At 37.6% G+C, this 14,793-nt stretch overlaps 1 protein-coding gene across 1 annotated transcript in view; it reads left to right on the forward strand.

The window, feature by feature from the left end:
• STIM2 (stromal interaction molecule 2) overlaps positions 1–14,793 on the forward strand; it is a gene marked incomplete at its 5' end in the record, with an annotated part of 31,254 nt that overhangs the window by 13,649 nt on the left and 2,812 nt on the right. The window contains one exon of the mRNA XM_008056806.1: positions 10,311–10,584. Coding sequence (XP_008054997.1) covers positions 10,311–10,584 — 274 coding nt within the window. The remainder of the gene's footprint in view (positions 1–10,310; positions 10,585–14,793) is intronic.

Genomic DNA, 14,793 nt, shown 5'->3' on the forward strand with positions numbered 1-14,793 from the left:
ATTCTTGTATTATTTCTGTGGTTTTAATCCTCTGGTTTAAATGGTAGACAGATAATGCAAGGAGAGTGAGTGGACAGATTGTAATTGCAGCAAATGCTAAAAGTGTGTGACTTCATTCATTTCGCTTGCTCTACTCTGTAAAGTAGTAATGGTTGCAGAGCTATATTTAGATCTGGGTCAGCTCTGCAGTCTGAATATTGTAAGTTTCTGTTTGTTTATTTAAATATAGGCCTTTAAGTTTGCCAAATGCAATACTGACTTATAAGTATATACTTTTGTTTGAATACTGTAGCTTTTTAAAGTCACAGTTTTTTCTTAACATCCATATTTAATATCAGAATTATTTATGAAGATACATTCTCTAGATTAGTAAGTTTTTTTTATTTCCATTTTTTAAAAAAAAGCACTTGAAGGGTATGGATGGATACCCATGTGTCCATTAAAAGAAAACACTTATACCAAATGTCAGCAATTATCCTCATTTTAAGTGATTGTGGTGTAGAGAAATTTGAATTTTTAAATTCGAGAAACTTACAAGTTGATTTTAAATTTAATGTTATGTTCTGGAAACTCTGTGATCAAATGTATTATCTCTAAAAAAAAACTGCCAAAGATTACACTTTGCGAGCTCTGCCTCCACCTAGTGGCACCACAGTGGTACTTCACTCTGTGAGTTGGTAGAAAGCTTGATTTCTTTTTTCTTTTTTTAATTTCAGTGATTTTATTTTAAAATTGTGGGGTACAATTCAGGCTTAGATATACTAATATTCATTGTGCAGGCACCGCTGCTGATGAAGTGTGTCCCCCCTTACCCAGGAAGATATCCCACCTCTCCGCCCTCCCCCACAGTTTCTGGCTACTGTCAATCCTTTTCCTATAGTATTATGGTAGATGTTCAGGGTCCACTTATGAGTGAGAGCATGTGATACTCAAACCTTTGTTTCTGTGAAAGACCACTCAGTATTATAGACTCTAATTCCATCCAAGCTGCTGCAAAGTTCATGATTTTGTTCTTTTTTATTGCTGCATAATATTCCACGTGTATATATACCACACTTTTTTTATCCAGTCCTCTTTGGATGGGCTGCATGGTTGGTTCCATGTTCTTGCTATTGTGAACAATGCTTTGATAAACATACGTGTGCAGGTATCTTTATTATAGGGCGATTTGAGTTCTTCCAGATACATTCCCAGTAGGGGGATTGCAGGGTCATATGGAAAGCTACACTGAGATAACACCTAACTCCAGTCAGAATGGCCATCATCAATAACTCAAAAAATAACAGATGATGGAGAGGATGTGGTGAAAAGGGAACACTTCTGCACTGTTGGTGAGAGTGTAAACTAGTGCAGCCTCTGTGGAAATCCGTGTGGTGATTCCTTTTTTTTTTGAGTTGGAGTCTTACTCTGTTGCCCATACTGGAGTGCAGTGTCTGCTCCGGCCACCACAGCCTCGACCTGCTGGGCTCTGGCGATCCTTCCGCCTCAGCCTTCCAAGTAGCTGGAACTACAGGCACGCACTACCACGCCCAGCTAATTTTTTGATTTATTGTAGAGATAAGGTCTCGCCAAGTTGCCCAGGTGGGTCTCGAACCCGCGGACTCAGGCAGTCGGCTCACCTCGGCCTCCCAAAGCGCTGGGATTCAGGCTGAGCCACCGAGCCCGGCTGTGATGATTCCTAAAAGCATGATTTCTGTACCTGGTAAATAGGAAACTCTTGGCAGTAGGAGTGGAATCTAGGGTAGGATGAAGGTTCTTATTTATATTCCCTCCTAAGTGGTTTAAATCTTTTGTAACCATGAGTATGTACAGATTTTATAAGTCTGAAATAATGACAGGGAAACATGACTGTGATATGTTAAGAACAAAGTACGAGATTTCTCACACTACGTGTTTAATTTTATATGTAAAGAAAAAACAGAAAATACCAACAGCTAGTTCTGTGTGGTTAGAGGAACGAATGATAGGTAGTTGTTTTCCTATTCCTTTTTTTTAGTATCTGCTAAATGCTTTTTAGTGAGAATGTAGTAGCAATTTATTTACACTTCTTCACATGTACTCAAAATTGCTGAAAATAATATGCCCACCTACCACAAAGATAAACAGATTTTAACATTTTGCCTTATCTGTCTTTTTCTTTTAAATAAACCATTACAGGTACGACTAAACCCCACATCACCTTCCTTTTCCACTCTTCTACAATTGTGAATCATTCTAAAGTCTGTTGTACTTTTATTACCTATGTATATCCATAACAATATATGCAATTGTTGTATGTTTAGAAATTTATGTAAATGTTGTCAAACTCTTAGCATTATTTTGTAACTCTTTTTACTCCAAAGTATGTTTCGATTTTTTTGTTTATATGTAGATGAATTAAATTCACTGTAACTGTCTAATATGAGTTAGCCATGATTTATCTGTTTATTGTATTAAACCAGTTTTTAACCCATTTTTTCTGCTGACATAGGTTCTTTCTATTTTTTTTGCTGTTAGAAACAATGTATAACAAGCATCCTTACCCGCGTCTTCTTGTGCATGACCTTAAGACTTTTTCTGCGTGGACATGTGGAAATGGTTTGCTGGGTCATTGGGAAGGCACTTCTTACTGTTCGTTGCCAAGTTGCTCTCAAAATGGTTCTATCAGTTTACATATCCACTGTTTATAACAGCACCCATGTGTCTGTATCCTCACCAATACCTCGAACAATCCGAGTTATTTGTTTTGCAACTTGAATGGGTGTGAAATGATGCCTCACTATTATTACAATTTTTATTTTCTGGATGGTTGCTGAGGTTAATTCTATTTCATCTAGTGGCATTTTTCATTCTGATTTCTTCTGTTCTGAGTTGCTTGTTCTTGCTGTGGAATCTCTCCAAAATTCCTTACTGACTTGGAAGCATTTGCTAGATGTTCTGGTTGTTTCGGGGTTGCAGATATCTTTTCTTGGGCTTTGGCTTTTTTAATGGCAAATTTGAAAGTCTGATTTGTACTCTCTATGTCTTTTTCAGAAGATGATAGATTATTGTTTGTTCTCCTAAAAGTTTTTAAATTATTTTAATCCCTCAGTCCTTTAATCCACCTGCAAGTTATTTTTGTTCATAGTGTTAGGTTGGAATCTAAAGATATCCTTGGTATATGGGTAAACAGTTGTCCCAGTGTCATTGCTGCTCTTTGCCTGCTGACTTGTAACACCATTTCTCTTAAATACATAATTTCTTCCAGCTCTCTCTGTTCCTTTGGCTCGACTCTGCTTTAGTAGCTTTAACTTTAGAAGAAGTATTGAGAAGACTTCTCTCTTTATCATTCAAATTCAGAATTCCTACTCTTGACCAATTATTCTTACAAATTATAAGATTAGCTTATGAGATTCTATGAAGAGTTCTGTTGGATTTTTGTTTTGTTTTGTTTGTGTGTTGAGTTGGAGTCTCACACTGTTGCCCTGCCTGGAGTGCAGTGACACCACCATGGCTCACTGCAGCCTTCACCTCCTGAGCTCAGGTGAATCTCCTGCCTCAGCCTCCTGAGTAACTGTGATACAGGTGCATGCCACCATGCCCGGCTGATTTTTCTTATTTTTTTGCAGAGAAGAGATCTTGCTGTGTTGCCTAGGCTGGTCTCAAACTCCTGAGCTAAAGCACTCCTATTTCGACCCTCAAAGTGCTGGGATTACAGGCATGAACCACTATGCCAAGTCTCATTTTTTAAAAAATGTCTTTGAATTAGTGGATTTATTTGAGGAGAATTATTATTAATAAATTCTATTTATTGACTTTTTTAGGATTTTAAATAAAATTGATTATCTGTGCAGGCTTTTATTTTATTTTATTTTTTGAGTTGGAGTCTCACTCTGTTGCCCAGACTAGAGTGCAGTGACCGCTCCCGGCCACCACAGCCTCGACCTTCTGGGCTCTGGCGATCCTTCCACCTCAGCCTTCCAAGTAACTGGAACTACAGGCGCGCGCTACCACGTCCGGCTAATTTTTGATTTATTATAGAGATGAGGTCTCGCCAAGTTGCCCAGGGGGGTCTTGAACCCGCGGGCTCAGGCAATCCACTCACCTTAGCCTCCCAAAGGCGCCAGATTACAGGCTGAGCCACTGAGCCCGGCTGTGCAGGCTTTTAAAAAGGGATTAATTTTTAGGTACCTTAATAGACTTTTTTGATAGTTATATATGTTGCCTTTCTTAGAATTATACTTCAGATTGCTTGTTGCTGATGAGGAAATGCTGTGGGTATGCTGATCCTATACTGAGGAATATTATTGAATTCTCTTATGATAATCTTTTGGGTTTTCTTTTGTAAATTATGATTTTTTTTCTCCTTTTCAATCTGGATCAAATGATAGATCTACTTTTAGTTCTTTAAGTAATCTGTATACTGCTTTCCAAAGAGATTGTACTAATTTGCACTCCCAGCAACAATGAAGAAGTGCTCCCTTTTCTCCACATCCACTCCGGCATTTATTGTTTTTTTATTCTTTGATAATGACCATTCTGATTGGTGTAAGGTGGTGTCTCATTGTGGTTTTACTCCCTAATGAATGATGTTGAGCGTTTTTTCATGTTTGTTAGCCATTTGTGTATCTTCTTTTGAGGTGTCTGTTCATGTCATTTGCCCACTTTTTAATGGGGTTATTTGCTTTTATCTTGCTGATTTGTTGAGTTCTTTGTAGATTTTGGATAGTAGTCCTTTGTCAGATGCATAGTTTGCTAATATTTTCTCCCATTCTGTGGGTTGTCTATTTGCTCTGTTGGTTATTTATTTTGCTGTGCAGAAGTGTTTTAATTAAGCCCCACTTATTTATTTTTGTTTTAGTTGCATTTGCTTTTGGGGTTTTAGCCATGAATTCTTTGCCTAGGCCGATGTCTAAAGAGTTTTTCCTAGGTTTTCTTCTAGGAATTTTATAATTTCATGTCTGATTTAAGTCTTGAGTTATTTTTTTGCATATGGAGAGATAGAGATCAAGTTTCATTTTTCTGCATGTAGCTATTCAGTTTTCCCAGCACCATTTGTTGAATTGGGTGTCCTTTCCCCCAGTGTATGTTTTTGTCTGCTTTGCCAAAGATCATTTGGTTAGGTATTTGAGTTTATTTCTGAATTCTCTGTCCTAGTCCATTGGTCCATGTGTCTGCTCCTATTCCACCATACTATTTTGGTTACTACAACTAGGTAGTGTAATTTGGAGTCAGAAAATTTGATGCTTCAGCTATGTTCTTTCTGCTTTGGCTATTCTGGCTCTTTTTTGGTTCCATATAAGTTTTAGGATTGTTTTTTCTAATTCCGTGATAAATGACATTGGTAGTATGATAGAGATTGCATTTAATCTGTAGATTACTTTGGATAATTACTTTGGATAATATGGTCATTTTAATGATATTGATTCTTCCAACCCATGAGTCTGGGATTTTTCTCCATTTATTTGTGTCCTCTGCGATTTCTTTCATCAAATTTTATAGTTTACCTTGTAGGGATCTTTCACCTTCTTGGGTAAATATAGTCCTAGGTATTTTAGCTTTTTGGCTGCTATTGCAAATGGAATTGAGTTTTTGATTTGATTCTCAGCCTGGTTGCTATTGGTGTATAGCAGTGCTACTGATTTGTGTGTGTTGATTTTGTATCCTGAAACTTTGCCGAATTCACTTATCAAGTCCAGGAGTCTTTTGGAGCAGTCTTAAGGGTTCTCTAGATATAAGATCATATTGTCAGCATACAGAGATAGTTTGATTTCTTCTTTTCCAATTTGTATATGCTTTATTTATTTTTCTTGCCTGGTTGCTCTGGCAGGGACTTCCAGTACTATGTTGAATAGTAGTGGTGAAAGTGGGCATCTTCGCCTTGTTCCAGTTTTGAGGGGGATTGTGTCCAACTTTTCTCTATTCAGTATGACATTGACTGTGGCTTTGGTCATATATAGCTTTTATTATTTTGAGGAATGTTCCTTCCATGCCTATTTTGCTGATGGTTTTTATCATGAAGGGATGCTGGATTTTATCAAATGCTTTTTCTACATCTATTGAAATGGTCATATGATTTTTGTTTTTAATTCTGTTTATGTAATGGATCACGCTTATTGACTTGTGTATGTTGAACTACCTTGTATCCCTGGGATAAAACCCACTTGATTATGGTGTATTTGTGTGTGTGTGTGTGTGCTGTTGACTTTGGTTTGCTAATATTTTGTTGAGGATTTTTGCATCTATGGTTAGACAGGATATTGATCTGTAGTTTTCTTTTTTTGTTGTGTCTTTTCTTGGCTTTGGTATCAGAGTGATACTGACCTCGCAGAATGAGTCAGGGGATTCCTTCCTCTTCAATCTTATGGAATAACTTCAGTAAATTTGGTACAAGTTCTTCTTTGAAGATTTGGTAGAATTCAGCTGTGAGTCCATCAGGTCCTGGACTTTTTTTGTTGTTGTTGGGAGACTTTTGTGTACTGTTGCAATGTCACTACTCATAATTGATCTGTTCAGAGTTTCTATTTATTCTTGATTCAAGATTGGGGGGGTTTATGTTTCCAATAATTTATTCATTTCCTCTAGATTGTCTAGTTTGTATGCATAAAGATGTTCATAATACTTTCAGGTGATATTATGCATTTCTGTTGTATCCGCTGTAATATCTTCGTTGTTACTTCTGATTGAACTAATTTGCATATTCTCACTTAGTTTCTTGATGTAGCTAGTGGTCTGTCAGTTTTGTTTATCTTTTCAAAGAACCAACTTTTTGTTTCATTGATCCTTTGTATTTTTTTTCACTTTCATTTAGTCTTGCTCTAACCTTCATTATTTCTTTTCTTCTGCTAACTTTGGTTTGGTTTGTTTATGTTTTTACATTTCTTGAGGTGTGCTATCAGGTTGCGAATACGTGATCTTTCAGTCTTAAGCACCTAAAGTACTATATATTTTCTTCTGAGCACAGCTTTGACTGTGTCTCAGAGGTTTTGGTAACTTGTTTCATTGTCGTCATTTGTCTCAAGGAATTTTTAAATTTCCATCTTGATTTCATTGTTGGCCCAAGAATCATTCAGGAGCAAATTGTTTAACTTCCACGTCTTTGTTTGGTTTCCTAAGTTCTTCTTGGAGTTAATTTCTAGTTTATTCCACTGTGGTCTGATAAGGTGCTTGATATGACTTCAATTTTTTTTTTTTAATGTACTGAGACTTGATTTGTGGCTAACCATATGGTCTATCTTGGAGAATGTTCCATGTGCTGATGAAAAAAATGTATATTCTCTAGTTTTGGGATGGAATGTTCTGTAAATATCTATTAGTTCAATTACCTCTAGAGTGCTGTTTAACTCCAGTGTGCCTTTATTGATTTTCTGCCTTAATAACCTATCTATTGCTGTCAGTGTGGTGATGAAGTCTGCCATTATTATTGTATTCCTATCTCTTTTTTAAGGTGTAGTTGAATCTGTTAGATAAAGTTTGGGGCACTTGTGTTAGGCTCATATATATTTAAAATTGTTATGTCTTCTCATTGGATTGATCCCATTGTATAATAGTCATCTTTGCCTTTTTTTTTTACTGTTGTTAACTTAAAGTCTGTTTTGTCTGATATGATAATGGCTACTCCTGCTCATTTTTGGTTGCCATTTGCATGGAATATTTTTCCCCACCCCTTTACCTTGAGACCTCCTGTCTACCTATAGATAGGAGTATTTGTGAATTAAGTGGGTCTCTCGAAGGCAGTAAATACTTGGGGTGTGTGTGTGTGTATTTTTAATCCATTCTGCCAGTCTATATTTTTTTAGTATAGGGCATTGAGACTATTTACATTCAGCATTAATAATGATGCATAAGGTGCAATTCTACTCATCATACTGGTTTTTATCTGGTTGCTTTATTTATTTTACCTATTGTGTTAATGTTCCATAAAATCTATGGGCTTTATGATTTCCAGCATTTTTCTACTCATGTATTTTGTTTCAGTATTTAGGACTTCTTTGAATATTTCTTATAAAGCCAGCCTAGTGGTAACAAATGTCCTCAGTGTTTGCTTGTCTGCAAAGGACTTCATTTCTCCTTCATTTATGAAACTTAGTTTTGCAGGATACAAAATCCTTGGCTGACAGTTATTCTGTTTGAGGAGATTGAAAATGGGGCTCTGGTCCCTTCTGGCTTGTAGGGTTTCTTCTGAGAAATCTGCTGTTAGTCTCATAGGTTCATCATTGCAAGTTATTTGTTGCTTTTGTCTGACTTCTCTGAGAATTCTTTCTTTCACAGTAACTTTGTTTAGCTAGATAATTATATGCCTTGGGGATGTACTTTTTGCAGTGAGTCTTTGGAGATCTTTGGGCTTCTAGTGTCTGGAATTTAGGTCTCTGGCTAGACTAGGGAAGGTTTCCTTCATTATTCCCTGAAATAGATTTTCCAAACCTGTTGCTTTCTCTTCTTCCTTGGGAACACCTATGATTCTTAGGTTTTTGACATTTACATAATCCCATATTTCTTGGAGACTTTGTTCCATTTTCTTGATTTTTTTCTTTATTGTTGCCTAATTGAGTTCATTCAAAAGCCTTGTCTTCAAGTCTGAGATCCTTTCCTCTGCTTGGTCTAGTCTACTGTTAAAATGTCATTCCACTGCATTTTGTAAATACTTCTTCTATTTTCAGAATTTCAGCTTTTTTTTTTCTTTAGTGAGAAAATAGGACTTATTGAGAGGACAGAAAAGTTCCCTCAGAGGAAGGGTACCACCGGAAGTTGCCCCCCCCCCCTTTAAAGGTGTCTATTGCTTTGGAGAATTTTTCGTTCACGTCCTGGATAGTTTTTTAAATTTTTATGTCAGTTTTCAGTTTTCTCCTGAATTTCCTTGACCAATTTTTTCATCAAACTTTTGCATTCAATATCTGAAATTTCAACAGTTTCATTTTGGTTAGGGTGCATTGCTGAAGAGTTAGTGTGGTCTTTTGGAGAAATTTTTTCATATTTTCAAAATTATGTTTCTGATTCCTTCTCACTTAGATAGATGATTTCTTCTTATTTGTGGTTGGCAGGAGGCTGACATAGGCACTGTAGGGTTCCATTGGTTATATATAGCCTTGTTGTGGTGAGTTTTTCAATTACCAGATGTGGCAGCCCTGTGCTCTGTATCTGTATTGGTTCATGGCATCCTAAGTGTCCAGAATGGCTTGGAAAGTATTGCTATCTGGCACTGGGATCAGGCCTTCCCCAAAACTGAGGCATTGTATCCGATGTGGCTGGCCATACTGTTTACCTCCAGCCAGGAGGTAGCACTTGCAGGAGAAAGCTGGCTACAATGGTGGCTGTAGGATTTCTCATTGGAGAGTGTTGCTCCCAAGGAAGTGCTCAGCCAGCTTAAGCAGAAGGAGGATCTCTGAGAATTTCCTGAGTTTTCTGTTTGAGTCTAGACTTCTGGGTTCCTGCAGGGGAAAGGAGATGGAACATGCAAGTATGCACTCTTAGTTGCTCCAGTGGGAATTAAAATGGCATGAGCTTCAGAAAGAACATGTTTTTACAAAAGTGTGAAGGAGTGAGGACTGCAGACAGTACTGGGAAGCAGAACCATCAACCTTCTGTCCTGATGCTGTAGCACATGAAGTAGGCAGGAGTGAACAGCTTCAGCCTGAGAAGGTTGTTCTTCAGTGAGCCCTGTTACAGACAAGGGATAGAAAAGCAATGCCTATTCAGTGACAACATTGAGAATGTAGGCATGTTTGTTTACCCTCTGCCTGGGTCTACAGTGAGACTGGTAGCAGAAACAGAATGGTCTAAGATTTACATTTAGTTTCACAATAGCCAGGGTTCAAGGAGGAAGTTTTGGTTTCAGCTCTGCCTAGGTAGCTCTGAGACTATACATACAGTATTTAAATAACTTTCTTGATTTAAAATTGCTTGATGTTCAAACAAATTATGATATTTCAAGAGCTATCCATTAGTAAAAGTTCAACTTACTTTGTACTGATATTTGTTCTGTTTTAATGTTAACAGTCATAAAAAGGTTTGTGATAAATCCATATTTCTTGTAGGTGTGCTATATTGATTTTTAGATGTAAGGGTTTGTTATCTTGGGTAAGTTTTTAAGCCTTTTTGATAGTAAACTTGAATTTTCTGTTAAAACCTCATGTGTACATGTTCACTTCTGTTTGTTTTTAGACCTGTTTTCTGTTATACTTTTGTTTCTTATTTCTTAAGTTTCCTAGAGAATGATAATAATTGTACAATTACTTCATTAAAGGGAGATTAAATAGTGACATACTAGTGGCATCAGTTCTCTTGTGTATATTTGTAGTGACCATAAAGGGAGCATGGGCCTTTAAGAGCATGTTTATTTTCTTGTTTTTCAGGGACCATGGCTAAACCTGCTGGATCCCTAGCCAGAAGCAGTAGCTTGTGCCGCTCTCGTCGCAGCATTGTGCCATCCTCACCACAGTCTCAGCGAGCTCAGCTTCCGCCACATACTCCTCACCCATCACACCCTCAGCACCCTCACCATCCCCAGCTCACACAGCACTCGCTGCCTTCCCCCGACCCTGATATCCTTTCAGTGTCAAGTTGCCCTGCGCTTTATCGAAATGAAGAGGAAGAGGAGGCCATTTACTTCTCTGCTGAAAAACAGTGGTATTGGCAATGAATAAGCTACTATGCCTGTTGGGGCTGGGTGGGGGTGAAATGCGAGGAGGGGAGTGGAGGCAGGGAGGAGTGGTGCGTTGTATTCATTTTCTGTGGCTGCATAACAAGTGGCCACGGGCTTAGCCTCAGACCCATTTATTAGCTCTCAGTTCTACATCAGAAGTCCAAGAAAACCCAGGCTCTCACAAGGCTAAAATCAAAGTGTTGACCAGGCAACATTCTCAGCTGGAGCTTGGAGTCTTCTTCAAAGCCCCTGAGATTGTGGCAAAGTTCAGTTTCTTGTGGTTATAGGACTGAGGTCCTTGTATCTGTGCTCACTGTCAGTTCCTAAAGGCTCCCACTGCTTCTTGCGCATGACTCCATCTTCGAGGCCAGCCACAGGGAATTTCCTTTCTGTAAATCCCTCCTTGGCTTTGACTCTCTGACTTCTATCTCTGATCTCTAGACTCATATTTAAAAGGCTCACCTGGATAATAATTTTTCTATGTTAAGATCTACTTATTTGGGGCTTTAATCTTTTCTGCAGAATCCCCTCACATCAGCACCTATAATATGCTTGATTGACTAACTGGAAGAAGGTGTATGTATACCAAGGGTCTGAAAATTTAAGGGCTATTTTAGAATTCTACCCACCATGGATATGTAGGTAGATATTTCAAGATATAACTGCTTAGAGGCTGCTAGACACAGTTGACTCAGGCTTCAGAATATAAACTTGTCAAATGAACAATTTTATGTCTAAAATGGAAAAGCATGAACTCAAATATACTTGAACATAAAGAAACATCAGATATGACTGTTTAAAATATTTGTGGTAACTTAGCGATTTATTCTGTTATGTGCTGGTCCTTGGTGGCACACAAGCTATATCATATGTCAAAGATTTAGGAAAATGTTGGGAACTTAAAGGAGGAAATTATATTGATAACCTAATTGTTTATACAGAATGGCTGTAGCTGCAGTGTATTGCAGTCCAGCATAATGCCAGCACTCTGTGAGACCTATTGCCTCGAGGAGCTCTGTTTCTGAACCATATTCCTCTTTTGGAGCAATGCTAGTTTTTGATTTTGCCTTATGACCTACCATCCCCCTATGAGAAACAAGGAAATGGGCTGGATTCCCTCACTGATCCCTTCTAGCTCTCTATCTTGTGACTCTTTAGAGGTCATTACCACCTAGTAATCATTAATCAGCCATAATTGTTTCATCTACTAGTAAAAGAAGACATTGTGATTAGCAAGTGACCAGTGTAGCATAATCCTAAGGAAATAATCCAGGTTTTGTATGCTCATTGCAGCTGGAGAGTTGGATGCAGATTTGCTTGGTTCGCACTTTATGATTAGCTTTTTTGTCATATGACCATAGTCACCAGCAAGATGGCTTTACTAACAGAGCTGATCTTGTGTGACTTCTAGAAACTAGAAGGAAAACTCTAGAACTGCACAATCTAGTAGAACTTTTTGCGTTGATGGAATGTTCAGTCCTCATTTAAAATAGCAATGTCAAAAATTCATAGCTAGTTCATAAATACAAGAAGAATTTTAATTCAGAAAACTTTTTCTTCTCTTTATTGCAGTCTCTCAACTGTTGATCTACCAAAATCCTTACAGAATAATAATAATGATAATAATATTTACTGATTGTTTAATGTTCTATGCATTTTGCACATATATAATCATTTAAACCTCAGTTTGAGTTATCTTCTTATGCATGTGTTAAACTTAAATTAATTCAACTACATGTCAAGGTTGGGGAAAAAAGAACTAGAAAAATAGCATAAATGGTACACATGATTAAGTTCCACATTCTAAAGAATATATACTCTGAAAGAAAGTGAAATTTCAAGTTGTGCTATACCTACACTCCAAATTTGGTCAGTTATGTGAAAGAAGTAACACTTTTAGATTGTTATTTGTTACAGAATTAGAATGTTGGAACTGGAAGTAACATTAGCAGTTAATCAAATTCTCTCAACATATAGGAAAGTTGAGACCTAGAGAGAGCAAGTGATTTACTGAGGGTTGCACAGCTGGTTAATGGCTGGACCATGATAGGAATCCAGGTCTCCTGACTTAGATCAGTATTCTTTTCACATATTGTTTAGAGTTTAGAGACTAGTTTGGAAAATACTTTTAGTCTAGATTACAATTTCATATACAAAGTAGCTAAGCCATATAGCAGAAAAGAAAGTAAATTCATAAAATTGTACCAAAATCAATGTCTGACTTTGGAAGCTGAACAGCTTCAGGGAACCATGATATATTCTATTCAGTTAATGGATATCCACTCCAAAAAGCAGCTTTTCAGAAAAGTCCCTACTGGTGATTGATTTAGGAGTCTGATCATTTCTTTATATCTGAAGTGCCTCTTGCCATCTCTTTACACCTCCTGTTATCAAAGTGTAAAAGCATTTGAGAATTATGCAGCACATGCAAGTGTGGTATATGAAAACATTAGTTAAGTCTTATTTACTCAGGGGATTTCGTACCCATTGGGAGCTTGTAGTATAGCAAAGACAATCTTCACATACATGTGTGAGTAAAGTATTTAAAAGTGACTATAAATAAATTCAGCAATCTAATGTATATCTAAAACATGGTACTGACGTAAAATCCTTGTAAAAAGTAAATACCAGACTTCCAGTAGCAATGCATTACAATAACATGAAAAATGATAGTAATCATAGTCCATCCAAGGTAAGATATCGTTCCGTTTATTCATTCTATAAATATAAATTTAGCCCTTGCTATGTATTGTCCCTTGCTAATGACTTGAGCTGCCAAGACAAGTGAGTCAAGGTACCGGCCTAGTTCCAGCTGATGACTTATCATCATATATTCTTGCCTATCCATTCTGCCTTTAGCTCTGCTCCTTCTCCTACTTTATTTTGCCAGTGACTTTTTACTTTGACTTTGCCTTTCATTTTTTTTCTTAATCATTCTTTGCATGGAATAAACAATATTCTCATCAGGCTCAGTGCATAAAAGTGAATGAGATTAAGCAGTAAGGTTATTTTTTAAAAAGTGAATAAGATATGATTCCTGTTAAGATCTCATTCTGTTCATTCATTTATCCAACACATTTTTAAGTACCCAGTGTAGGTTTGCCACTATTTTAGTATGGAGACTACAGAAGTTAATAAGACCCTATGTCATTATTAAGCTTCCTTTTTTCTGAGAATACTGATTATAAACAAGTTAATATAAAATAACACTTTAGGTACCAGTAAGTTCTGGAATAATGAACAAAGACAGGTAACAGAAAAGAGAATGCTGTTGTAAATACATTGGTCAGGGTAGGCATCTCTGGGGAGATGGCAATAATCTGAATGCCATGAAGAACTAAGCCTCATGGAGATGGAGAATAGGTAATACCAGACAGAGGGAACATTGGGAGGCATCTCTGGGGATAGAGCAGTAACTGAATGCCTAGAAAATACATACCAGGCAGAGGGAATGGCAAGTGCAAAGCCCCGAGGGATCCCTGAGGAAGCCCCAAGGGAGTCCCAAGGTTGGTGTGTTGGAGGAACAAGGAGGACCCATGGAGGAGTGAGGCAGAGCTAGGGCATGCAGTTGGAGATATGGCCAGGAGCCAGATGTACGGTGCCTGGCAGGCTTTGGCTTTGGATCTTACTCAGAGTATGAGAGAAAGTACTGGAAAGTTTTGAGCAAGTGAATGATATGCTCGCTTGAGTTTTTTTTTTTTTCCCCCAATATTTTTTATTATGGTTTTGTGGGGTACAGTTAAGGGTTAGGTGTACAAGTATGTTTCATTCAGGCACCCTGTTGATAAGAGGTGTTTCCCCATCCCAAGACAGATATTTGCTACTGCTAATCCCATCTCCCTCCCCCCCCATAGTTTCCCAGTACCGTCAGTCATTTTCTTATAGTATTACATTGGATGTTCAAGGTCCATTATATGAGTGATATGAGTGAGAACATGTGATACTCGGATCTTTGTTTCTGTGAGAGGTCACTCAGTATTATAGACTCTAGTTCCATCCAGGTTGCTGCGAAATTCATGATTTTGTTCTTTTTTATGGCTGCATAGTATTCCATCGTGTATATGTATCACATTTTTAAATCCAGTCCTCTTTTGATGGGCAGCATGGTTGTTTCCAGGTTCTTGCTATTGTGAACAACGCTGCGATAACATACGTGTGCAGGTATCTTTTTTATAGAGTGATTTGAGTTCTTC

The sequence above is a fragment of the Carlito syrichta genome, unplaced genomic scaffold (assembly GCF_000164805.1).
Source record: "Carlito syrichta isolate Samal-C Ts95f unplaced genomic scaffold, Tarsius_syrichta-2.0.1 Scaffold302532, whole genome shotgun sequence".
NCBI classification, from domain to species: domain Eukaryota; kingdom Metazoa; phylum Chordata; class Mammalia; order Primates; family Tarsiidae; genus Carlito; species Carlito syrichta.